At 37.5% G+C, this 26,769-nt stretch overlaps 1 protein-coding gene across 4 annotated transcripts in view; it reads right to left on the bottom strand.

Moving 5' to 3' along the window:
* Positions 1 to 4,525: 4,525 nt before the first annotated feature.
* GPCPD1 (glycerophosphocholine phosphodiesterase 1) overlaps positions 4,526 to 26,769 on the bottom strand; it is a 60,691-nt gene continuing 38,447 nt past the window's right edge. For all 4 annotated transcript variants that reach the window (XM_082857930.1, XM_082857931.1, XM_082857932.1 and 1 more), the window contains 8 exons: positions 26,075 to 26,152; positions 25,331 to 25,370; positions 23,614 to 23,675; positions 20,906 to 20,971; positions 19,394 to 19,530; positions 18,792 to 18,927; positions 18,207 to 18,367; positions 4,526 to 5,739 (listed from right to left, as the gene is read on the bottom strand). In XM_082857930.1, coding sequence (XP_082714056.1) covers positions 5,550 to 5,739; positions 18,207 to 18,367; positions 18,792 to 18,927; positions 19,394 to 19,530; positions 20,906 to 20,971; positions 23,614 to 23,675; positions 25,331 to 25,370; positions 26,075 to 26,152 — 870 coding nt within the window. In that variant the 3' untranslated portion in view covers positions 4,526 to 5,549. The remainder of the gene's footprint in view (positions 5,740 to 18,206; positions 18,368 to 18,791; positions 18,928 to 19,393; positions 19,531 to 20,905; positions 20,972 to 23,613; positions 23,676 to 25,330; positions 25,371 to 26,074; positions 26,153 to 26,769) is intronic.

The raw sequence follows: 26,769 nt of genomic DNA, 5'->3' as shown, positions 1-26,769 counted from the left end.
AGGTCTCTTAAACTAGACATAATAGCATAAGAAAACTAAGTCAATCTCATTTATGAGTGTAGATAATAAATCCTAAACAAACTAGCAAATCAGAAGTTCATAAATACATTTATACCAGTTACTGAAAGGTAATCCAAATTCAGAAACTATATTAGCATCATTCACTACATTAAAATTCACAAATAACAACTAGAATTATATTCTAAATCTTCAAAAACTCACTGGATAAATTCAAAATGTATCCCTTGGGGGTCAAGGGTGGGGGGGGGGGAAGAGATCCTTTAGCAAACTAAGAAGAAAAGGAACATTTCTTAACTTGATAAAGGTCACCTACTAGAAACTTCAGCAGCCATCATACTTACTTCCTACGATAGGCAGGAAAAAAAACAAGGATGCCTACAACTGTTATTAGCTAATGAAACAAGGCAAGATAAAGAGCTGTTACTTAAAATCAGAAAAACACATTTGCAGATCAAATTTATCTATTTAGAAAATCCCAGAGACTTAATACATAACTATTTTGACTAACTGAATTCAACAAAGTAGCTAGATAAGATAAACAAAAATTAACTGCTAATTATTAGTGAAGAACGTATTTAAGGAAAGTAGTGTTTAAAATAAACTTTAAAAAAGTATACAACACCTAAACAGTATACAACACCTACAGGAGGACATAAAAATTCTGAATGGAAACACACCTGTGCTCTAAATATTTAGATGTCATATTTTTAAATACTAATCCTTCCCTCACATTAATCTAGAAAATCAATCCAACACTGATCAAGATCTCAAGGGGACTTTGTTGGCTTGAAAAGGTGATTCTTGTGTTATTAAACAAAATATGTGAAGTTTTTAAAAATTGAAAAAGGATAAATGGACCACCGACCTATTACATATCATAGTTAAAAGTTGTACTAATCACAAGGAAATAGGAAAATAATGCCACTTACTGAGATACAGAACACTAGAGGAGGTGGGATAGGAGCAGGTTTGGTGAAAGGAGGGAAAAAGAGCTTTGTTGAGGTACATTAAATGTGAGATGCCCATTAGAACTCCAAGTAGAGAAGTGGTGACAGCTGGATATATGAATCTGGAGCTTAGGAGAGGTCTGGGCTGCAGAGAGACACATTTGAAATCATGGGAAGCCATGGAACTTTTACTAGGTTTTAGTTTTCTTTCTGTGAAATTATATAATTTGGCTTTGCAAGTAAGTTTCAGAAGTTCACCCATCCCACCTGCGTTTCTGTTTTCTATCTGAGGAAACAGGTAGACGTACGTTTGGATCAATTTAGTAGAGGACTAGACAAATTAATCTCTGTACTTCTTTTATTATTATTCCTGTACTAATATTACTTTCTTCATTATTTGAAAACACATTTCATCTTAATGTCATTTTCCTTTAAAATCACCAGTAAAATTTTATCTCCTGCAAGGATGCAAAGTCTCTGACATCCCAAAATCTTTTCCACTGTTGTGATGGCCCCTTGATCCTCTCTGAACACAATACTACTCTGGCCTCTGAATTTACAAAGGCTGTGCCCCAAACTGGCTTCACAACTTCTGACCTCCACCCCATTCTGCAAGGGCTTGAGAGCCTCATGAAGTCTTTGCTCCAATCCATGAGCTCTCCTTCTTACCTCCAACACATACTCCTGTGAGGTTAATCATATGCTCTCTTACTTTTTTAAACATTTCACATCCATTTCTCAAACTATATAAACCCACTGAGATTATATTTCAATAAATTTTCACTCATGAACACCAAATAATGCAGTATTTCTAATATGCATACTTTGCTTTCTACCCCAAAAGCACATGATCCAAACCTAAAACATAAAGGAGTAAATCACTTGTATCCAAATCTAAATTAACAGGACTCCACTGTCAACCTAGAGTACCAAACCAGGAATAATGTGAAAAAACAAAATGCAGTCAAGATGTGGTGAGTCAAGGCACAAAGGATAATGATGCTCCCTCAAGACTCATGAAACAGCGCCCCCCACAGGTCACGCAAGTTCTATCTGAGGCAGTACCTGCTTCACTTAAGGGGCACCGGCTGCAGGATTTAGGTGTACTGCCCTAGAAAGGGACAAGGCCTGGGGGAAAACTGTACCTTATCTGCCACTTATTCCCGTGACTGTCCCCATTCAGCATGGACTAGAAAATTGGTTGTGGTAACCCCTTAACTATGTGACCCCAAGAAACGGGTAGAGTGAGAACTCCATGTGTAAACATGCCAACGTACATGCACATGCAAGCACACACACTCCAGACAACACGGCCACGCACACCATATGAAAACATATGTATATTGTGAAACAATCTGAGTTAAGAAACTAGGATTGTATTCACCACCATTTATTTATCTAGTTCATAACTCAGTATAGAACACTATGGTAGTGGCTAGAAATGCAATGAAGTCCTTGCCCTTAAGGGGCTTACAATCTTATTAGGGAAATATAACAGGCACATAAAAAGTGGGACTACAAGAAAGCATATGCTAAAGAATGCCACAAAAATTCAGAAGGCAGCATTGTATAAGAACACGGGTTTAGGAGTCACAAAGCCCAGTTCTAGTCCCAACCCGGTAAGTCAGTTAACTTGTCTGGGTTTATAACCCAGGCTGAAAATAAAACTGGTAAGATTTAGAGGCTGTCTGTACTTGTTTGCATCATGAGCTGAGGAATGGTTTTTGGAAGAGGTGGCACCTGAGCTGAACGCAGAAGGAAGACAAGGAAAGCGGTGCTGAGGTAGGCCTAAGCATGGGCTTCAGAGGGGAGAAGAAAGACGAGTGTCACAAGGAGCAATGGGAGTGAGGTCACGGGTGGCTGTGGCTGCCCTCAGGCACCACTGACACAGCAATGAGCTGTATTCCTCACATTTACATCCAGGCGGTTACAGTACGTAATTCCGGACAGTGGAATTATCAGAGAACAATGGCAGCATTTTATCAAACATTTCACTCAGTTTCCAGAAAATATAAAATAATTTAACATTATACCTCTACATTTAAAACTGACATCAATAAACTGTTCCAACTGCCAAATGTAAACCAATTCAAACTTTACATTCTTAGTAAACATAACTAAATCTCTTAATTCAAAAAGACATTTGATACAAATTATCCCCACAATTCCAAAGTTTAGTTTCTACTATGTTTCATGCACTGTGGAAATAAAAATTTGTAAGACAAGGTCCCTGCCCCTGAAGTGCCTGCAGCCTGGTGAGACAAACCTCAACTATGTCTACCTAAAGTGTGCTATGATACATGGCATGATCAAGGAATGAACATTGGGCCATGGAGTAGAAAAGGTGGATTCATCCCTTCTTAAGTTTTGGCAAGGGTGCAGCGGAGAGAGGTCAATGAATGGCTTAAGGAGAAATGAGTTTGGCAGCGAGAAAGTATCAAGGAAAAAGAAGGCTTCCAGGCAGAGGTCACATGGCTACAGACAGGAAGTAGTGTAGGAATATGGCGTGGCTAAGGCCTAGCACAGGTACAGTGTAGCTGGAGCAGAGTATACAAGGCAATAGCTAGTGATATGGAAGCCAGGACCTAGTCCTATAAAAACGAGAGCCACTGCTTGCTATGAGTTAATCATCCACTAACCCTGGTGTTTATAAGGTCAGGAAGAGACAGGAAAGAAACTGAGCAGTGAGGTCCTGTCCTTGTCATAAGCAATGGCTGTAAGCTCTTCTCAGCAAATTACACAGTTCAGGAAACTGACCCCCACATCACTTCCTTTCCTGTTTTTTCATGATCTGCAGGTCTTCAAAATGGAGCTGGAACTGGAAAGGCACAGGGGAGGAGCAAACAAACACGACTTGAAATACACATATGGCTAATCAAGTTACTGTAAGGTAATGGTAATTGTACTGTACCAGGTCTGCAGATTAAGAAAAGTAATTCTTTTTCAGGAGTTTTCTAAAAGTGCCTAATTCACATCAAGTGATGGAAAATCTCTTTCAACATGAGAAAAGTATATAAAACCCCTGCAGAAGACTCCATTTCCTAAACTATTTTCCATTAAATATCAGTGTTACAAACACAATACCATAGGCTTTTAAAGCCTATCTTCACACAATTTAGATCTGACCAAAGCTGCATTGCTTGGCTTAAAAAAATAAAAAGATACAAATATATAATCCAAGTTTCAGGTTCTCAGCTACTACCAAATCATGTCAATACATGAATAAACTGCCTAGTGAGGAACATGCAATAAAAGGTATATGCAAATAAGCCATCCTTGCAGAGTAGACACTAAATTCCAATTTCTCATAATAATAATACAGAACCAATGCTATAAAAGTAACACCTTCTTGAAATTTCATTTTATAATGAAGAAAATAAATCTGTGTATTTTATTCAACATTCATTCATAAGTTACAATTATGCCAAAACAATCTGCTTCTAATGAAAGAAACCTTGGTATAATCCTAACAACATGCATATACATTTAATAGAATCTTCTGCATTTCTAAATAAATTACATGCATGATATTCATTAACCAATAAAGAATACCGATATAAGAATTCAGGACATTTATTTTTCTGCACAGAGATTTAACTACCGTACAACACACACACAAAACAAACCCATAAAGCAACGGTGTGTAACAGGTAGTGAGAGACACTTAAGCATATTTAAAATGCCTACAAATAGGCTTTTTTTTTCCTTTTTTTTTTTTTAGGCAACAAATTATTTTTCTGTCCTTGACACCTTCTCACACTCACCTAGCACCACAGATGCAAGGACTTACAGTAAACGTGTACTATCTCATGCTTAAAACAAAAAGCATGCATTCAACAGAATTTATACATTATCATCTACTGTACTAAGTCTTCAATCCATTCTTTTAATACTTTATACATTAAGTTACCCTGCAGCTTTTTGAAATTTTAGTATTTATGCAAAACAACTTTTGAAAGATTTATGAAACAAGTTTTCAAGGATCACCTCTAGGCTATTTACACAGGCATTGGTTTGGTTAAGTGGGGAAATGGCAGCAGCCTCAAGGTTCATACTGAATGAAAATGGTGTGAATGTCAATTCATGTCAAAAATACACAGATGGCACAAAGGTTTGTGCAGTTGGAATCACCAGTGCAAATGCATGCATTTGAGGTACTTATTTTTCCCATGGTCAGGTATAATTATGCATAGTCATGTTCCTTGAGTGCTAAATATTTCAGACCTGATCAAATGAAAAGCTGTAATAAGTATAAATATGAGATATTTGTATAGTTAATTTCAAAGTGTTATGTTTTTAATGAATATTTGTTTAACATTATAACTTACATATTTAGTTTAAAATATTTACCAACCAATAAATTTTTTCATTGTAAAGAGACTGACTGGTAATTATACCTGGCCAAGTGATTTATATAGAATACTTGAAATTCTAGCAAGAACTGTAGTGAAATATTAAAATACTTCATTATTGCTTCACTGGACTGAAAACCTAAAAGGCATAGATAAACAATGCTCAGTGATGAAAAGTGAATACCCAGAACAGCGATGCATGCCCCGAATGGTCTCCGCCCAATAAACACTAAGCATTCTCCACATTATCTATGCCATTGGCATCCACATGGATGTCAGGCTCCCCACAAAAAGACGAGGGGACAAAGCGGCTAACAGTGGGACACAAACAGCTCTTAAGCTCTGGCAATTCTTGCTTCAGACGTTCCAACTGCTCCACTTGGAATATATTTGGCTGTTCAGGCATCCAATCATATATCCTGTGATGAAAAAAACACAAAACATAAAATATGGTAATTTTATGGTTTACTTAGGACCTGGCTTAACTTTTTCAGGAGAATTTGCTTACCGAATGCCTAAAACACCTATACTACAGAGTCCTTATTTTTTCTTTAAAAGATATAAGCATCAGTTCTATTCAAAAATATTTCTCTTCTCCCAGTCTTTCCAATAATCCAGAATAGCATCACTGCCTTTTGTACCCCTGAAGCAAAAGAGCTGATTATAAATTGATAGAATGTGAAATCTGTAGCGTATTAGTGATTCTTCAAGTATCTTTTCTCCAAGTTAATCAATCAGCAATGCCTCATTTGACGGAAGGAAAGTTACTACACAGTAGAGCTGGAATTCATATCCAGTTCTGACTTCAAAGCACTGAAGATCAAGATGAAAAGGACTGCCCGGGACTTCCGTGGAAGTCCCAGTGGTTAACACTCCAAGCTTCCGGATTGGTTCAAGATGGTGGAGGAGAAGGACGTGCACTCACTCTCTCTTGCGACAGCACCAGAACTACAACTAACTGCTGAACAATTCTCAACAGGAAGACACTGGAACTCACCAAAAAAGACACCCCAAAGACAAAGGAGAAGCTGCAATGAGATGGTAGGAGGGGCTCAATCACAATGAAATCAAATCCCATAATCGCTGGGTGGGCGACTCACAAACTGAACAATTACACCACAGCAGTCCACCCACTGGAGTGAAGGTTCTGAGCCCCATGTCAGGCTTCCCAACCTGGGGGTCTGGCAACGAGAGAAGGAATCCCCTGAGAATCAGACTTTGAAGGCCAGCGGGATTTGACTGCAGGACTTTGATAGGACTGGGGAAACAGAGACTCCACTCTTGGAGGGCACACACAAAGTAGTGTGCGCACAAGGACCCAGGGGAAACTAGCAGTGACCTCACAGGAGACTGAATCAGACCCACCTGCTAGAGTTGGGAGGGTGTCCTGCAGAGGCGGGGCGGGTGGCTGTGGCTCACCACGGGGACAGGATACTGGGAGCAGAAGTTCTGGGAAGTACTCATTGGTGTGAACCCTCACAGAGCCCACAATTAGCCGCACCAAAGAGCCTGTAGGCTCCAGTGCTGGGCGGACTCAGGCCAAACAACCAACAGAGAGGGAACTCAGCATCACCCATCAGCAAACAAGTGGATTAAAGTTTTACTGCCCACCAGAGCAAAACCCAGCTCACTAGTCCCTCCCATCAGGAAGCTTGCACAAGCCTCTTAGATAGCCTCACCCACAAGAGGCAGACAGCTGAAGCAAGAAGAACTACAATCCTGCAGCCTGTGGAAGAAAAACCAATATCAAAGAAAGACAGACAAAATGAAAAGGCAGAGGACTATGTCCCAGTTGAAGGAACAAGATAAAACCCCCGAAAAACAATTTAATGAAGTGGAGACAGGCAACTGTCCAGAAAAAGAATTCAGAATAATGATAGTGAAGATGATCCAGGACCTTGGAAAAAGAATGCAGGCAAAGATTGAGAAGATGCAAGAAATGTTTAACAAAGACCTAGAAGAATTAAAGAACAAACAAACAGAGATGAATACAGTAACTGAAATGAAGAATACACGAGAAGGAATCAATACCAGAATAACTAAGGCAGAAGAACAGATACGTGACCTAGAAGACAGAAGGGTGAAATTCACTGCTGCAGAACAGAATAAAGAATGAGAAGAAATGAAGACAGCCTAAGAAACCTCTGGTACAACATTAAACGCAACAACATTCTTATTATAGGGGTCCCAAAAGGAGAAGAGACAGAGAAAGGACCCGAGAAAATATCTGAAGAGATTATAGTCGAAAACTTCCCTAACATGGGAAAGGAAACAGCCTCCCAAGTCCAGGAAGCACAGAGAGTCCCAGGCAGGATAAACCCAAGGAGAAACACGCCAAGACACATAGTAATCAAACTGACAAAAATTGACAAAATTTAAAAATTGACAAAAATTAAAGACAAAGAAAAATTATTAAAAGCAACAAGGGAAAACTGACAAATAACATACAAGGGAACTCCCATAAGGTTAACAGCTGATTTCTCAGCAGAAACTCTGGAAGCCAGACGGGAGTGCCACGATATGTTTAAAGTGATAAAAGGGAAGAACCTACAAGCAAGATTACCCAGCAAGGATCTAATTCAGATTTGACAGAGAAATCAAAAGCTTTACAGACAAGCAAAAGCTAAGAGAATTCAGCACCACCAAACCAGCTCTACACAAAGGCTAAAGGAACTTCTCTAAGTGGGAAACATAAGAGAACAAAAGGACCTACAAAAACAAACCCATAACAATTAAGAAAATGGTAATAGGAACATACATATCGATAATTACCTTAAATGTAAATGGATTAAATGCTGCAAGCAAAAGACACAGGCTTGCTGAATAGATAAAAAATACAAGACTATATATATGCTGCCTACAGGAGACCCACTTCAGACCTAGGGACACATACAGACTGAAAGTGAGGGGATGGAAAAAGATATTCCATGCAAATGGAAATCAAAAGAAAGCTGGAGGAGCAATACTCATATCAGATAAAATAGACTTTAAAATAAAGAATGTTACAAGAGACAAGGAAGGACACTACATAATGATCAAGGGATCAATCCAAGATCAATTACAAATATATACGCACCCAACACAGGAGCACCTCAATACATAAGGCAACTGCTAACAGCTATAAAAGAGGAAATCAACAGTAACACAGTAATAGTGGGGGACTTTAACACCTCACTTACACCAATGGATAGATCATCCATTCAGAAAATTAATAAAGAAACACAATAGGCCAGATAGATTTAATTGATATTTATAGGACATTCCATCTGAAAACAGCAGATTACACTTTCATTTCAAGTGCACATGGAACATTCTGAAGGATAGATCACATCTTCGGTCATAAATCACACCTTGCTAAATTTAAGAAAACTGTAATCATATCAAGCATCTTTTCTGACCATAACACTATGAGATTAGAAATTAGAGGGAAAATATGTAAAAGCCATAAACACACAGAGGCTAAATACTAGTAAATAAACAAGAGATCACTGAAGAAATCAAAGAGGAAATCAAAAAATACATACAGACAAATGAAAACAAAAACACGACGATCCAAAACCTATGGGATGCAGCAAAAGCAGTTCTAAGAGGGAAGTTTATAGCAATATATCCCACCTCAAGAAACAAGAAAAATCTCAAATAAACATCTAACTTTTTACCTAGAGGAACTAGAGAAAGAAGAACAAACAAAACCCAGAGTTAGTAGAAGGAAAGAAATCATTAAGATCAGAGCAGAAATAAATGAAATAGAAACAAAACAATAGCAAAGGGCTTCCCTGGTGGTGCAGTGGTTGAGAGTCCACCTGCTGATGCAGGGGACATGGGTTCATGCTCCGGTCTGGGACGATCCCACATGCCGTGGAGCGGCTGGGCCTGTGAGCCATGGCTGCTGAGCCTGTGCATCCGGAGCCTGTGCTCAACAGGAGAGGTCACAACAGTGAGAGGCCCGCATACCACCAAAAAAAAAAAAAAAAAAAGCAAAGATTAATAAAACTAAAATCTGGTTCTTTGAGAAGATAAAACAACCTTGATAAACCTTTAGCCAGACTCATCAAGAGGGAGAGGACTCAAATCAATAAAATTAGAAATGAAAAAGGAGAAGTTACAACGGACCCCACAGAAATAAAAAGCATCATGAGACTACTACAAACAACTATATGCCAATAAAACTGACAACCTGGAGGAAATGGACAAATTCTTAGAAAGGTATAACCTTCCAAGACTAAACCAGGAAGAAACAGAAAATATGAACAGACCAATCACAAGTAATGAAATTGGAAGTGTGATTAAAAATCTTCCAAGAAACACAAGTCCAGGACCAGATGGCTTCTATCAAACATTCAGAGAAGAGCTAACACTCATCCTTCTCAAACTCTTCCAAAAACCTGCAGAGGAAGGAACACTCCCAAACTCATTCTATGAGGCCACCATCACCCTGATACCAAAACCAGACAAGGGTATTACAAAAACAGAAAATTACAGACCAATATCACTGATATAGATGCAAAAATCCTCAACAAAATACTAGCAAACAGAATCCAACAAAACATTAAAAGGATCATACACCATGATCAAGTGGGATTTATCCCAGGGATGCAAGGATTCTTCAATATATGCAAATCAATCAATGTGATACACCATATTAACTAATTGAAGGAGAAAAGCCATATGATCATCTCAATAGATGCAGGAAAGGCTTTTGCAAAATTCAACACCCATTTATGATAAAAACTCCAGAAAGTGAGCATAGAGGGAACCTACCTCAACATAATAAAGACCATATATGACAAACCCATAGCAAACATCATTCTCAATGGTGAAAAACTGAAAGCATCTCCTCTAAGATCAGGAACAAGACAAGGATGTCCACTCTCACCACTCTTATTCAACATAGTTTTGGAATTCCTAGCCATGGCAATCAGAGAAGAAAACGAAATAAAAGGAATCCAAATCGGAAAAGAGAAGTAAAACTGTCACTGTTTGCAGATGACATGATACTACACACAGAAAATCCTAAAGATGTCACCAGAAAACTATCAGGGCTAATCAATGAGTTTGTTAAAGTAGCAGGATACAAAATTAATGTACAGAAATCTCTTGTACTCCTATACACTAATGATGAAAAAATCAGAAAGAAATTAAGGGAACAATCCCATTCACCACTGCAACAAAAAGAATAAAATACCTAGGAATAAATCTACCTAAGGAGGCAAAAGACTTATACTCACAGAACTATATGACAGTGATGAAAGAAATCAAAGACAACACAAACAGATGGTAAGATATACCATGTTCTTGGATTGGAAGAATCAATATTGTCAAAATGACTATAGTACCCAAAGAAATCCACGGATTCAGTACAATCCCTATCAAATTACCAGTGACATTTTCTACAGAACTAGAACAAAAAATCTTAAAATCTGTATGGAGACACAAAAGACCCCGAATAGCCAAAGCAATCTTGAGGGAAAAAAATGGAGCTGGAAGAATCAGACTCCCTGACTTCAGACTATACTACAAAGCTACAGTAATCAAGACAATACGGTACTGGCACAAAAACAGAAATACAGATAAATGGAACAGGACAGAAAGCCCAGAGATAAACCCACACACCTATGGTCAACTAATCTATGACAAAGGAGGCAAGGATATACAATGGAGAAAAGACACAGTGTCTTCAATAAGTGGTGCTGGGAAAACTGGACAGCTGAATGTAAAAGAATGAAATTAGAACACTCCCTAACACCCTAGACAAAAATAAACTCAAAAAGGAATAAAGACGTAAATGTAAGGCCAGACACTATCAAACTCTTAAAGGAAAACATAGGCAGAACACTCTATGACATAAATCACAGCAAGACCCTTTTGACCCACCTCCTAGAGAAATGGAAATAAAAACAAAATAAATAAATGGGACTTAATGAAACTTCAAAGCTTTTGCACAGCAAAGGAAACAAGAAACAAAACAAAGAGACAACCCTCAGAATGGGAGAAAATATTTGCAAATGAAGCAACTGATAAAGGATTAATCTCCAAGATTTACAAGCAGCTCATGCAGCTCAATATCAAAAAAACAAACAACCCAATCCAAAAATGGGCAGAAGACCTACATAGACATTTCTCCAAAGAAGACATACAGATTGCCAACAAACACATGAAAGGATGTGCAACGTGACTAATAATTAGAGAAATGCAAATCAAAACTACAATGCTGTATCACCTCACACGAGTCAGAATGGTCATCAAAAAATCTACGAACAATAAATGTTGGAGAGGGTGTGGAAGAAAGGGAACCCTCTTGCACTGTTGGTGGGAATGTAAATTAATACAGCCACTATGGAGAACAGTATGGTGGTTCCTTAAAAAAACTAAAAACATAACTATCATATGACCCAGCAATCCCACTACTGGGCATATACCCAGAGAAAACCATAATTAAAAAAAAACATGCACCCCAATGTTCACTGCAGCTCTATTTACAATAGCCAGGACATAGAAACAACCTAAGTGTCCATCGACAGATGAATGGGTAAAGAAAATGTGGCACATATATACAATGGAATATTACTCAGAGATAAAAAGGAACGAAATTGGGTCATTTGTAGAGACGTGGATGGACCTTGAGACTGTCATACAGTGTGAAGTCAGAAAGAGAAAAACAAATATCATATATTAATGCATATATGTGAAATCTAGAAAAATGGTACAGATGAACCTGTTTTCAGGGCAGAAATAGAGACAGATGTAGAGAACAAACGTATGGACACCAAGGGGTAAAGCAGGGTGGAGGGGGGTGAATTGGTAGATTGGGATTTACATATATTCACTAATATGTATAAAATAGATAATAAGGAAATAAATAAATAAAATACCCACCCCCGTAAAAAAAAGACTCCAAGCTTCCACTGCAGTGGGCACGGGTTTCATCCTTGGTTGGGCAACTAAGACCCTGCACGCCATGCGGTGCCGCCAAAAAAATAATAATGAAATGAAGTAAAATAAAATAAAGGACTTCTCACCAGTGTGAAAATTATCCTAAAGCTATGCCTAAAGGCAGGTGTACCTAGAGTTGAGAGTCTAGAAAAAGCCCCAAGTGACAATGGCAGCACTAGCATTGCCTATCAGCAGAGAAAGGAAGGTCTTTCATGCTTTAAATGTGAAAGTCAGACAATTTATGTGAGGAACTAACTCTTTATGACCTCACAGTAGGGAAGAATTTCTTAAACAAGATTTTTAAAGTATTGATTCTATTAAGTATTTGACTATTCTAATATAAAGACTTTCTGTTAAAGACATACATAAGAGAATGAAAAGTTACCTCTGGGTCAAGGTATCAGACGGAACAAAAGCATCTAAGTTCACCCCCTATATTGTGTTAAAAATAAAATAAAGGTATTAAAAGAAAATTCACTGAACATGAGAAGAACCAAAGAGACAGTACAACAGAATTTTGGAAGCTAGAAAACAGATGGATTAAGTAATAACAAAGTGTTTCAGTTAGCAGAATGGATAGGTCAAACCACAAGCCAGTAGTTGAAAAAATGAAAAGGGTGAGTTAAAAGCAGCCCCAAACTTCTGTAGATCTTGGGGGGTAAGGAAGGGGCTCAAAGAGGGACAATGAGATGAAGTCTTGAGCAGCAGCAAGTGGTTCCCTTCCTCTTACTCCCTGCTGCGGAGGCTGCTCTTACCCCACTTGGTTGAGGTTTATTTCCAGAATTAAACAGGAAATCTGGAATGGAGGACAAGACCAGGTTAGAGAGTTTGGGGCATTTTATAAAATGGCCATCAGCATCAGGGATATTGGAGATGGTACAAATACAACACATGCTAAATACAGACATGCCCTCCTTCCCCCATCTCTCTTCCCACACTTGACTCCAAGAAACCAGACCTGTATCCTCTAAGAATATATTATAGCGTCTTCTACGAGGAATCTGACTAGTCAAAAAGCAAAGTTTTTTAATCTACTGACAGATGTATGACCAAACAGGTCACCCAGATCACCCCATAAGCCCTATTCACATGCTCAGAGCTTCCAACAAGCTTTTTAGATCTTAATTCCTTATCGTAAGAAGCAGCCAAGAATTTCTAAATATCTGAGGAAAGCTTCTAACAGGTAAGATAGTAAGCAAAAGAAAATTTTTTTTAAAAAAGTTCCTTAATGCCTTCAAATAGTACTTTCATCAAATGAGAACAGGATTTTTTAACTATATATAGAAAAAAGAGAATCCAGAGAAAAAAGGACAGTTCTTGAAAATTAAAAACACAATAGCAGATATGAAAAACTCAATAGCATGAGTGGAAGATAAGGTTGAGGAAATCTTTGAAAGTGGAAAAGACAAAGATAGAAAATATGAGAAAAGATAAAGAACTTTAAGTCTCGTCCAGGAGTGTATAATATACAACAAAAGGATTCTTATAAAGAAAAAGAAAACAAACTCAGAAAAATGGAAGAAATAAAAATCAAAGAAATAATTCACTAACTATTCCACATCTTCAAGGACATGTATCAATAGACTAAAAGGGCTACCAAGTGTCCAGCACGATGGGTAAAACCAGACCCACAAGACCATCTCTATGAAAGTTTAGAACACTGGTGATGAGAAGAATCTCCAAACTTCCAGAGAAGAAACAAAGAAATCACATGTGAGGGAGTAGGAATCAACATGGTTTCACATTCCTTAACAGCACAATGGAATTGTGAAGAGGATGGAGAAATGCTTTTAAAAGTCTAAAGGAAAATGATTTCTAACATGGAATTTTATGCCTGGCCACAATACTTCCAGACACACAAGACCTCAAAAACATTTACTTTCCATCCTTTCTCAAGAAGATACTGAAGGATGTGTTCCATAAAAATGACAGTAAAGTAAGAGAAAAAGATTTGGACTACAGGAAACAGAAGGTCTGACACAAGAACTGTAGCTCAGCATGGCAGCTGTGCCCAAAGAAGTCAAACAATATGTACTGGAGGAGCCTGCATGGGTGGGCAGGTATGCTCAGGGCTATCACTCCAGGAGGGCCCCTGCCCACCCTACCAGCTTTGAAACCTACAGACAGAGTGCCCTGAGCCATTTAACATGTGTTGATTCAGTGTCCACTCTACCTGACAGGTTTATTATGGGTGGCCTACTCCTGAGAACTGGTAGGAGGCTCCAATGAGCACTGAACAGCCCACTCCATGTACCCATATTCCTGCTGTACTTCCAATGCCTGACCCACGGACGGATGTCTTGTCATGCTGAGCTAGAGACCTAGTGGGTCACAAAATCAGTTCAGAAAGTTAAGAAAAGCATTGAAATAGGTGTGAGCCAGTGGCACAATCATTTAAAAAGCACACACATATAAATAAAATATTCAAGGGGCATTATCTTTTTAATTTAGTTTCAGGTACACACTTGTAGATATACATATCTATGTGTGCACTGGGCTGCAACGTGAAATGCATTTCTAACTGATTTTGGGGTCAAAAGGTTTAAGTCACTGCCCTAAAGAAACTTATACACATACCATAGGACAGCTGGTCAACAAAGTTTACAGCAAACACTGTAATAGCAAAAACCTGAAAAAAAAAAAAAAAAAGGGCTTCCCTGGTGGCGCAGTGGTTGAGAGTCCACCTGCCGATGCAGGGGACACGGGTTCGTGCCCCAGTCCAGGAAGATCCTACATGCTGAGGAGTGGCTGGGCCCGTGAGCCATGGCTGCTGAGCCTGCGCATCGGGAGCCTGTGCTCCACAACGGGAGAGGCCACAACAGTCAGAGGGCAGCATACCGCAAAACAAAAACAAACAAACAAACAAAAACCTGGCAACCACCTCAGTGTTCTCCAATAGTAGAATAAATTGTGGTACAATCATACAGCCAGGAAGATGAATAAAGTACAGCTAAACGTAACAAATGGATTGATTTTAAGAATATAACAAGAAAAGAGTACAAATAAAGCTTAAAGCCATGAAAAACTAAATGTTATATTGTTTAGCGATAGATATAAGAATTTAAAAACTTTTAAAAGAGAGTAATTGCTTGCTTATCAGTTATATCTATGGGAGGAGGTAGGGGCATAGAATTAGAGAGGAGAACACAGGGGAGTTCAAATCTAATAATAATGTTCTTTAAATGTGGGTGTCTGTTACTGAATTTTTAAAAATAATTTGAGCAGACACAGTATAGAAAGAGGAAACATTGCTCAATTTACTCTACGAGGCAAGTATTATCCTCATGCCAAAATTAGACAACAACCATTTGATAAAGGTAAATTAAAGGCCACCTTACTCATTACTACAAATGCAGAAATTCCAAATATCAGCAAATCAAGCATAGCAGCTTATATCACAAAACCATGATTAAATGCAAAATCTGTGTTAATGCCTTTGTAAAAGAGAACAAATTGGTTTTTGATAAACTAAAACACATCACAATGCTCCCACATGTAAAATGAAACAAAGGTTCTTCTGAATCACTATCATTCAAACCTTCTATAGGTCTAAATTTGGTAATGAAAAAGTAATAGCATAAGCACCTTAAGTACCAAGAAATAGTTCCAAAAAATATTAGGGCACAGGAATTCAGCTAGAGACAATGGAAGGGATAGGTGTAAGGGACTGCTAGTTTGTTTTTTTAAATTTTTTTTTTGGCTGCACCTCGCGGCTTGTGGGATCTTAGCTTCCCAACCAGGGACTGAACCCGGGCCCTCAGCAGTGAAAGCACAGAGTCCTAACCACAGACCGCCAGGGAATTCCCAGGACTGTTGGTTTTTACTGTTAGTCTTGTAGAACTATTTGAAGTATATACACACACACACAACACACACATAAGTGTGGCTGATTATATATACATATGTAGTTCTTTGACTAAAATTGGAAAAAGAAGAAAAAACTTCCAAGGATAATAAAGACTGACTTGACTCTAACACAGTCCACCTCTCCTCTCATCAGGTCTGAACAGAAGGCCAGTGCTGGGCTGCCTCCTCAACATCCTCCACACCCTCAACACAGTCCTGCCCTGGTGCCTGCTTGCACCTCTGCCTAAAACGCAAATCCTGTCAAAGCTGATTTAACCCCCCCACCCCACCCCACCCCTGCCCAAATCCAACTCAATCCTTCCTCTTTAAAATTATTCTTGTTGACCCTGAGCCAGGAAGAACTCACTTTCTTTAGGTCCTTTTGTATCACATACTATCTTCCTGTTCTCCCTGCAAGGTCAGTGTTTGGCTACAACCAAGTAAGGCCCTTTAGTGAAGGATCGAACTAAAATTTGTATACCCTACAACTGCCATACCTGGTATAATCTCACAATATACTTTTCTTGCCTGAAAATATTTGCAATCATCCCTTCCTCCTCCTCCAAGAAAGAAATATTCTCCCAAAATTTGCTAAATAAAGCACTTCCATCAAATTGTAATTTAAAAATTTTAATTTTCCTTTAATAAGTTGGAAACGTCTATTAAAAAGAGCTATGAATCATGCCACTTAAAGCAGTATTAACCAAACACTTTAAAAGGCAGGCATTATCGCGTGGCAGTTTTAAAACCAGACTAATTCAGACAAAATTTGGGGTGGGGAAAAGCTTTATTAAGAAAGTGATATAACTTTATAGAACAAACAGTAATATAAACTAAATCCAACGACTGTATTTTTTAAAGCAGGCCTGGTAACAATTTCATCACTTACTCTTTGTATGATGCTGCTCAAGCATTAGCAAGCCCATTAATCCCCTCAGCAGGACAAATGACATTCCCTCTAACCCAAAATTTCTTTACGCTGAGCAACCTTTTCATCTCTCTGAGATCTCAGACTTACATCCTAAACACCCAGGGAGTTTATTTAAAAAGAAAAGATTAGTTCAACAAATATTTGAGCTTCTACATCTAACCTCTGGTGATACAGCAGTGCACAAAACAGGCAAAGTCTTGCCCTCATGGAGCTTCTGCTTGTGGGGGTGTGTTGGGGGTGGGATAGGAAAGGAGGTTGGGGAGAAAATAAAATATAGTATGTATATGGATATATCACGTGGTGGTAAATGTATGGAGAAAAGTCAGGAAGTGCACTGTGAGTAGAGGTTTTGATTTGAATTAGGATATTCGGGGAAGGCCCTACTAAGAAGGTGACATTTTAGTCTTTCCTGACATCTTTATCAGAAGAGAAACAGCAGGAGGCCAATTAGGGGTGGGGGCGGGGATCATCTCACGTAGGGCCTTGTAAGGATGTGGGATTTTACACTAGGAGACACAGAATAGGGGGGGAAGGTTAAGCAGTAACATGATCTGACTTCAGTTTTCAGTCCTGCCCGCCCCCATAATGGACAGCAGGGTATATGAGTGGACACAGTCCCAGTAAGCAGGTTACTTTCATAATCCACCTGAGAAACGATGTGGCTTAGTGGAGAGTGACAACAGTAAAGGATTCAGGATATATTTCGAAGACAGAATCAACATGATTCTGATTTTGTCTGACTGGATTTGGGTATGAGATAAAGAACAGAATCATGAAAGACTCCAGGGATCTGGCCTCAGAAACTGGAAAGAAAGTTGTCATTTATACTGAAATCAGGAAGTCTATAGGAAGAATAGGCGTTGATAGATGGATATAAAAGTTTAGAGGTCAGGGGAAAGGCTTGAGTTGGGGATATACAAAGGTAGGAAAAGGCACAGAACTGGATGAGATCACCAAGAAAGTTGGTGTAGATAGAGAAGAGGTCTAGGGCGGCCACCTTCACCCGCAAGATGACTCAATACATCTGGGTTAGGGCCCAGTCATCTGAATTTTTAAACAAGCTTCCCAAGTGACTGTGGTATAACTTCAAAATTTGAAAAATTCCACTGACAAATGTTAAGATAATTCTACTTTTTTTCTAACAATCCATTAAAATTTTTCATGAAAAACAAATACCTATCATAAATTAGACCATTAACTCCAAATTCCTTTAATTTCTTTCTGTTTTCAGGATCATTGGTATCATCACCCCAGCAGAATATGACCAGTCCCTTAGCTTTTGCCTCTTGAATATAGGATGGGTTTCTGAGAAGGTCTTCAGTATGTGCATTTATCCCCTAAAAGAAGAAAGATAAGTTACTCATGAAAGAGAAACTTATTATATGTATAAAATACATAACTAATAAGAACCTGCTGCAAAGCAGAATGGACAGGGAAAGAAAACGATAGAATTTTTTCTTCCAATTTATGCGATCAAACAAGTTTACAATCTAACTGTTTTAGATGATTCATAAAACCCACTCAGAAAACTAAACTACAAAACTTACTTAACCTAGGCCTGCAAGAAAATCTTTGTTGGTGGTGATCATTTAACTGCTTTTCAGTCTGAGATTTACTATCCTCATTTTAAGTAGAGCTACCTCCTCATTATACATAGGTCAAAACTAACCAAGTAGATGTTAAATTAATATATAACTTTATTTACTAGTGCTCTAAAACATTTTTAAAAAACAAATAATAAAATATTCAACCACAGCTTACCAGTAGATTTTCAAACTGTGCAAAGCTCATTGCAATGGGGGTTGTCCGAGATCTGAGGTCCATGAGTTCAGGGTAAATATCAGATTTCCCCTGAGTCAAAAATAATATGGGATATTTGTTCTGCTTTTGCCGAACCCTAAAAAAGACAGTTTAAAAAATACTTTTCATTGGGGAGATAACCATAACATATTGTTTTGAAATTTTAGAAAATACTAAAAATATAAAGAAACAAAATTTTAAAAGCATACTCATTACTGAGATATAACCACCATTAATGTGTATTGCCTTTTAGTCAAAAAAAGAAAAATTTAAATTATTTTATACAAGAGTTAAAATATTCTCAGAAATGGGCAAAAAGAAATCCCTTGAGGGCTTACAATTTGGTAAGGAGGATATTATACATCTGTAAAATGAAACACAAGGCATGAGGTGCTATAACCCAGCGGGTGTGGAGGCCATCCCAGCAGAGAATATATACAATGGGACTGAGAAGACAAATCAAGGGTGAAGTCTGGGAACTTCCCCACCTCCAACTACAATCTCTGTGCCCTTAGTCCTAGCTACAGTCTAAGCATATAGGAGAAAAAAACTGAATTACTCACATTGTGCAAATATCTGCATCAAATGAAGAAAATACTATTCTCCTCTTCCCAGAATTTTCTAAGACAGTTTTTAAAATTATATCCAAAAACAGATTCATGTCAAAATATGTTGATAAGTTACCATCCCATATTCCATCCTATATGGAAGAATAGGAAAACAAAAGTCATTAAATACCTTAGAATCACAGTGCTAGGAAAAATTCTCGAGAACATTTAGTCCAACTCTTATTTTACAGATGAGAAAGCAAAGGCCTGTGTGAATTATTATCATAATCAGGTATAGAGACACTTATATACAAAGCAATTATAACATCAAAAGACTTTTGCTTTAATAAGGTTAACAAAATAAAAACTAAAACTCTGGAAATTTGAAATCTACCATGACTTTAAAATATTTTTATGCAATCTTCATAAACTATAAGTGGACAAAAAGACTCCACTTCGTTTGCTAACTCACTACCCCAAAAACCCTGGTAATTAAGAATTACCAGTTAAAAATCTCATTCTTTGAGTCTTAGGCATATCAAGTGCCCTCAATAAATAATAAAAATAATTTTCTAATTATAGCTAAGATACCAAGAGCCCTATTGATATTCAAACATTAAAAATTTTAAGTATTAGTCATTACAATAATTCTAAAAGTTCTGAAAACTAAAAATCACCTACTAGAAAAAGCATGGTTGTGCACTTGCATGTTATATGTTAGCCAGGACCGGCTTATCATAAATAGCTACATAGAAGACATGCTTTAAGGGCAGTTATAGATTATTCTGACCAGAACAAATACCAGGACTGCCCAATCATGATGCCTGGATTAACTACTTCCAATGTCCCCCCACCTCAATCAGCCCTCTTACCATGCAGCCTTATCCATTTACACATATCCCCATCTGATACATCCAAGTTGTTTTCCTCGACTAGAAGACTGTTAAGTTTCAGGAAGGCAAGGCTTTATTCTGTTTTCTTCACTACGTAAGCACAGAACTCAGAAAATGCCTGGCGCATAGCAGCTTTTCAATAATTATTGAACAAAAGAATGACTAAATTTCAGAGTGATTTAAAACATGTCTGCAGAAATTTCTTTTCCTGATTAATTATTACTAGCTACTGCCACTTAACAGAAAAATGCTTAGGCACTTAAGGTATATATTGAGACGGGGGTTAAAAAAAAAAAACCAAAAAACTAATCAGAGTTATAAAGTTCTGACTGGCCACAGTTCTCACTGTTCACTTTATAAGTGTGCCCAGAAACCATCCATATTAATGTGCACATGAGACACATGTAAATTAGAATTTCTACTATAATACATTCATCACTACTTTTAAGAACTTAAATATTAGTGTAAGTGTAAGATATACTTTACTTCAAAGTTCCAACAAGCACTGTGCTTGCTGGAAGAAGCCACAATTTCAGTTTCATTTATTCCATTAAAACAAAGAGACAGGAATGAATGCATTTAAAGAAACGGGGGAGGGAGGAACGAAGAATGTGCCACATGGAAAATGACTTACCCTTTGTTGGCAGATCCATTTTATTTCTATGTTAAACCCTACATCTTCTGGCAAAGACTCTAAAACCTAGAGTTGTGTTTGTTGGTGGTAAATTTTGTTTCATTTTTGGTGAGATGAATGGTAGAATAAGAAGGAAAAAAGAAAAATGGATTAATTACAAAAAGCAAACTATAAGAAAACATTATCACTAGTAAGGATAAAGTGTTTTGTGCCTTCAGCAAAAACCACTATCTTTTCTTATACTCAAACTGACAACCTGGTTGATGATTAAGTTGAATAAGAAAGTCAAAAGAAATTAAATAGCAAAGGCAGTAGTCTTTAGCAATATCTGTGATAATCAATCACTACTAGCCGCAAAGATGATCCTGACCTAAAATCCTTTTCACCATCACTACTGAACAGCTAAAGTGAGCAGTAATAAGATAGGCAGCCTCATGAATTTAAAAAGACATCTGTCATGTTTTCTGAATTGCATTCAGGTATGTCAGTCTACTTTACTAAGATATGGTTATATGAAAAACCATGATTTCTAGCTTGCTGTGAAGGTGGTGATGCTTAACACCACAGTGATAACCTCCTGGAAAGATGTTAACTCCAAATTAAAGAGGCTCATAAATAAATAAGTCTATATCTATATAAATTAACAAATAATATAGTGTCAATATATCTAAATTATCTAGAAACTTTGGACTTCCCTGGTGGCACAGTGGTTAAGAATCCGCCTGCCAATGCTGGGGACACGGGTTCAAGTCCTGGTCTGGGAAGATCTCACATGCCATGGAGCAACTAAGCCTATGCGCCACAACTACTGAGCCTGCGTTCTAGAGACCGTGAGCCACAACTGAGGCCCACGCGCCTAGAGCCTGTGGTCTGCAACAAGAGAAGCCACTGCAATGAGAAGCCCGCGCATCACAATGAAGAGTAGCCCCCGCTCGCCGGAACTAGAGAAAGCCCACGCACAGCAACGAAGACCCAATGCAGCCAAAAATAAATAAAATAAATTTATTAAAAAATAAAAACTAAATTATCTACACACTTTGCAATAACACCACTTGGGCAGCATAACTAGAAAATCCAATCTAAAATATGAAGCTTGGGGCTTCCCTGGTGGCGCAGTGGTTGAGAGTCCGCCTGCCGATGCAGGGGACAAGGGTTCGGTTCGTGCCCCGGTCCGGGAAGATCCCACATGCCGCGGAGCGGCTGGGCCCGTGAGCCATGGCCGCTGAGCCTGCGCGTCCGGAGCCTGTGCTCCGCAACGGGAGAGGCCACAACAGTGAGAGGCCCGCGTACCGCAAAAAAAAAAATGAAGCTTGGTTATTAACTTACAATCAGCTGGTTTAGTCAGTATTTCAAAGTGTAGAAATCCTTAACATGTATAATATATATGGTATTTAATTTTATAATAGCAAATAAAAGAATGCTAACAGAGTAAGAACACAGCCTGGGACTCTGGTGACCTGGGATCTAGCCCCTGCTGCATGAAAAGTACGGTACCTAAAACAGGTTGTACTCAATCTCCTATGGGGCTTTTTGACTTTCTCCGAATTTCTCCGATACGTTTAGCCTTTTTTAGTTAACATACCTTCCACAATTTTACTGGACTAATGCAAAATCAGAAAAATAAGGACAATAGTGTATATTAGTGTTGAGACTGGTATACATCAAATTTGCAGGATTCCCCTTTATACTAAGATTGCGTTTGGCCTTTCTTTGGATTCAAACTTTCTGATTAAATTATAGTGATGGCAAAGTGAATGAATAAATGTGTTTATTTGGCTAAATGAAAGTTGTCAAACCTTTGATAAACAATTTTTTTAAAGCCTGTTTTTCTGTTCTATGAAATCACAAGTCTAGAAATCATGGAATTTCTAAGAACCAAACTATTTCAGAATTTTGGACTAGAAGGAATGACTTAGCTGGGCTTCATAAATATCTGAAAATTTATACAAATCATGCTCTAAATTCACTAAGACAATGTCTATTTTAGGGGCTCTCTTGTAGCATCCTTTTTGGAGGGTGAATAATCATGATAAACTGAAATTACCTATTTTTGCCTAAGAAGTCTATTGTACCTGACACATCACCAGAAAAAGACAGTGGAGAAGAGAAAAAATTAGGAAATGGAGCCAGCAAGAAAATGAGACTCAGCATGGCCAAAGAAGGTATCTGGTATTCGCGCAGGCTTGCCTGACGCTGTCAAAGGAATTCCTCTATGAATTGGGTCTAGTTTTTAAATGTTCATGCCAGTTTTTGTTACACATTTTCAGAGTGAATACTTGAAATCTGTATTTCATTTTAAGTAACCAGGGTACTTATTTTCTTTGGTTGGGGAATTTCTCTCTAAAAGCTAAGGACCAGCCTTACATATTGTAAAAATGCCTCTCCCATCGTCACACTCCCCAACCCCTTTTCTGTGCCCTTTCCTTCCTGTTTATATACAGAAATATGTGAATTTCCTATTCTTACCAAATTAACCCAATGAGGTAGGAATTTTATTCATTTGAGCAAATAAGTTTCTCAAAAAAAAAAAAAAAGGCACCATAGGCACACTTGACAAGAATGTATCTTCTCTAAAAAGCATCAAACATAAGTTTACATTAATGTTGTCTTTTACACAGCCTTTTTAGTGCCCATTTAAAAGACCATAATAAATTATTCAGATATAACAGAATAATGATAGCCTGCCCTAGTTTTCCTAAGGAACTTACCATCTTAAGAGAAGGAAATGGCTGATTTTCAGAAAAGGAATTTTCCTCCTCAACCACAGATTCTGAAAATTTAAATTACAAAAACTCAGTAGATAAATGCCATTTTATCACTAAGACCTTTTCCTAAATTCTGAAGGCAAAAAAAAAAAAAGATGTAGTTATGAGATCCTTTCATATATAGTATTTTTGAAGGCTCCTGTATTTATTAATTTTAACCATTAAAACCCCCATTTTCAAAATAAGCATCCTTTATGAAGACTGGTTTACAACATTTAGTAGGAACATCACAGTTTATGACCTCAACAGTGATTATTTTCTTATAAAAACTGTAATATAATTTTAAGAAAGGAATCACAAGCAGTGATTTGTTATTTCTCAGTGAAATTAAGGGCTGTGTAATCTTGCTAATACTTCTACTTGAGATATCAAGTTAGAAATTAAGAGAATCTATAGGTAGCATTACCATTTAATCCAAAATTGATTATGTCTCAAGGCACACAAGAATTTTTTTCCAAAAGAGAAAAATTTTTATATCAAGATTAAAAAGAAAAATCACCCAGGAACAAACAAAAAGCAAAACAAAAATTACAACAAAAATAACCAACCCTAGTGCATTACAAATTCAAAAACTAAATCATGTAAAATTTTCCAGTCAAATAAATTAAAGTAAAATTGATTTTACTACTAATAGTTATGAACTATTTACAAGCTTGTAAAGTCATATTTATGCTCTGAGAAGAATCTTTGGAGTCTTTGGCACCTCACTAAGTTCTTCATAAAGGCATTCCAACTATCCTGTTATCCTAAATGCAGATTAACATCTAATGAGTACCTACTATAACCAGAGTACTGTAAATGTTTCAGGGAATAGAAAAACATTTCCCCCACCCTTGAGAGGTTTACATCCTGGAGGAAGAGAAAGGACATACAGAAAAATAAAGGGTTAAAGAAAGGACACACCAAGGCTAAAATGAATGTCACAGACTATTAAATTCTGTGGAAGTAGAAAGTAAAGTGGAATTACAAAGGGATTTTGTGGGTAGGACAAGCTTTGAGGAAATAGGCACAGAGTGGTTAAATAAAGTAACCGAGGTCACAGTTGGTAAATGCTAGAGCTGGTTTCAAATTCCTGGCTCTGGAGCCAGATTCTATACTTGATACATTCTGTACTTTGTAATGCTTAAGAATGTGTGGAAAGAGGGACCTCCCTGGTGACACAGTGGCTAAGACTCTGTGCTCCCAATGCAGGGGGCCCGGGTTCGATCCCTGGTCAGGGAACTAGATCCCACATGCATGCTGCAACTAAGAGTTCGCATGCCACACTAAGGAGCCTGTGTGCCACAACTAAGGAGCCCACCTGCCACAACTTAGGAGCCCACATGCCACAACTAAGAGGCCGGCGAGCTGCAACTAAGGAGCCCACCAGCTGCAACTAAGACCCAAATTAATTAATTAAATAAAAAAGAATGGATAGGTACAAAATTATAAAGAATTTTTGATCATCAAGCTAAGAAAATTCATAAAAGTGAAAAATCATGCTTACTATACATGACATGTATGCATTTGGCAATTAATACATACAAAGCCTTCATGTCTATAAAATTACATTTATATAACCCAGTATTATATTAAAGTCACCAAGAGTAAGTTAAAATGGATAAGGAAATTCATGATGCTAATTATGAAATGAAAACAGTGTTTTCACATTGGTACATACCTTTCAGTTCTTTAGATTTTAGTGCAGTCACATGAGTGAGCTAGAAAACACACACACACACACACACAAAATGTAATCAGAAAAAAAGGCCTTAGTTTATGAAGGTATGGTTAATAGAACTATAACTTGAAAAGCTAGCAAGTTAGGAGAAATTATAAAATGTAGAATCATCAGTTTAATAAGAATAAGCACTTACCACTGTACATATTTTATATTTACATACATATGCATAAGACCATGATCAAATACCCAAGTAGGGGAGAATATAAAAATTATTAGGTTAGGAAACTGTTTATACTCAATCAACCAATAATTTAGGTATCTAATGAGAATAAGAAGAGGGATCATGTAAAATTACATAGTAAAATACAGGAGGATTTTAGATAGTAGCATAGCTATAAAAATCAACAATAGCATAGAAGGCTAAGTATAAAATAAAAAAGAGCTAAAGCAGACCAGAGACAACCTAAGATTATGGCTAGCCCCTATGGCCTATAAAGACTTATAGCCCATCTCCTTCAAAAAAGCAAAAAAAAAGATGGGGTCCATAGAAACTGTTAAAGAAGACAGATGGATGAGCACGAACCCATTCTTCCTAACAGAACAGAAAACCAAAGCACAGACTCAGTACATGCTGTATATATCTAGTCATCCCCATGCACAAAGAGAACATTACTATATACAAACAAGTACAAATAGTCCTAAAACTAAAAGATAATTTACGTTTTACATTATTATTACTACCTTTAACAACTGGAGTTGGTCAAAGGTTAATTCTTTTACTGGAATTTCAAATAATTCAACTGGATCAGCATCAAATTTCTAAAAGAGAGAGAAAATTGGGCCCCATGTTATTACTGAATGTTTACTCTAAACTGGCCTAATATCTCAATTTACTGATGAGAATAACAGCTTGGTGGCCTCAGTGAGCCCACGCAGGGGAGCCCTTGCTACCGAACACCACCTCCCAGCTTAAATTCTGGCTTTTGTTTTTAATGTAGGTGGGAGTGCCTGGAAGAAAACAGCTGGGAAGAAGCTGTAGCACTAAAGACACACTGAGAACCAAGCCACAAGTCAGTCATTTCCCCTATTTCCTGTCATGCTGTATACATTTTATTTGACACATATCCATGCTACAGGACTAGGAAATCAACAGGCATGCAGGATCTAACTAAGGATTAGTTTCTATCAGTAAGTTTCTAAACCTTTTAAACTGAAGTTTGGTTAAAAACAGCCACAGAAATCAACTGTCATGAAAAAATCGTCTGGTTAGCTGTAAGTAGTAATATTTAATAGGAACCCTAATCTATTATAAATGCTTTCCCAAGGAGCAAATCTGTTTTATTAGATTTTAATATCATATCAAATGTCACACTGTTTAGGCACTTCTATCTTAAGAAAATGAGTTAATGTACCACCAATAAATCATCAATCCAACA

Source organism: Leucopleurus acutus (assembly GCF_964270905.1).
Source record: "Leucopleurus acutus genome assembly, chromosome: 16".
Lineage (NCBI taxonomy): Eukaryota > Metazoa > Chordata > Mammalia > Artiodactyla > Delphinidae > Leucopleurus > Leucopleurus acutus.
Note: the sequence above shows the minus strand (reverse complement) of the source record. Positions and strands in the feature narration are given on the sequence as shown.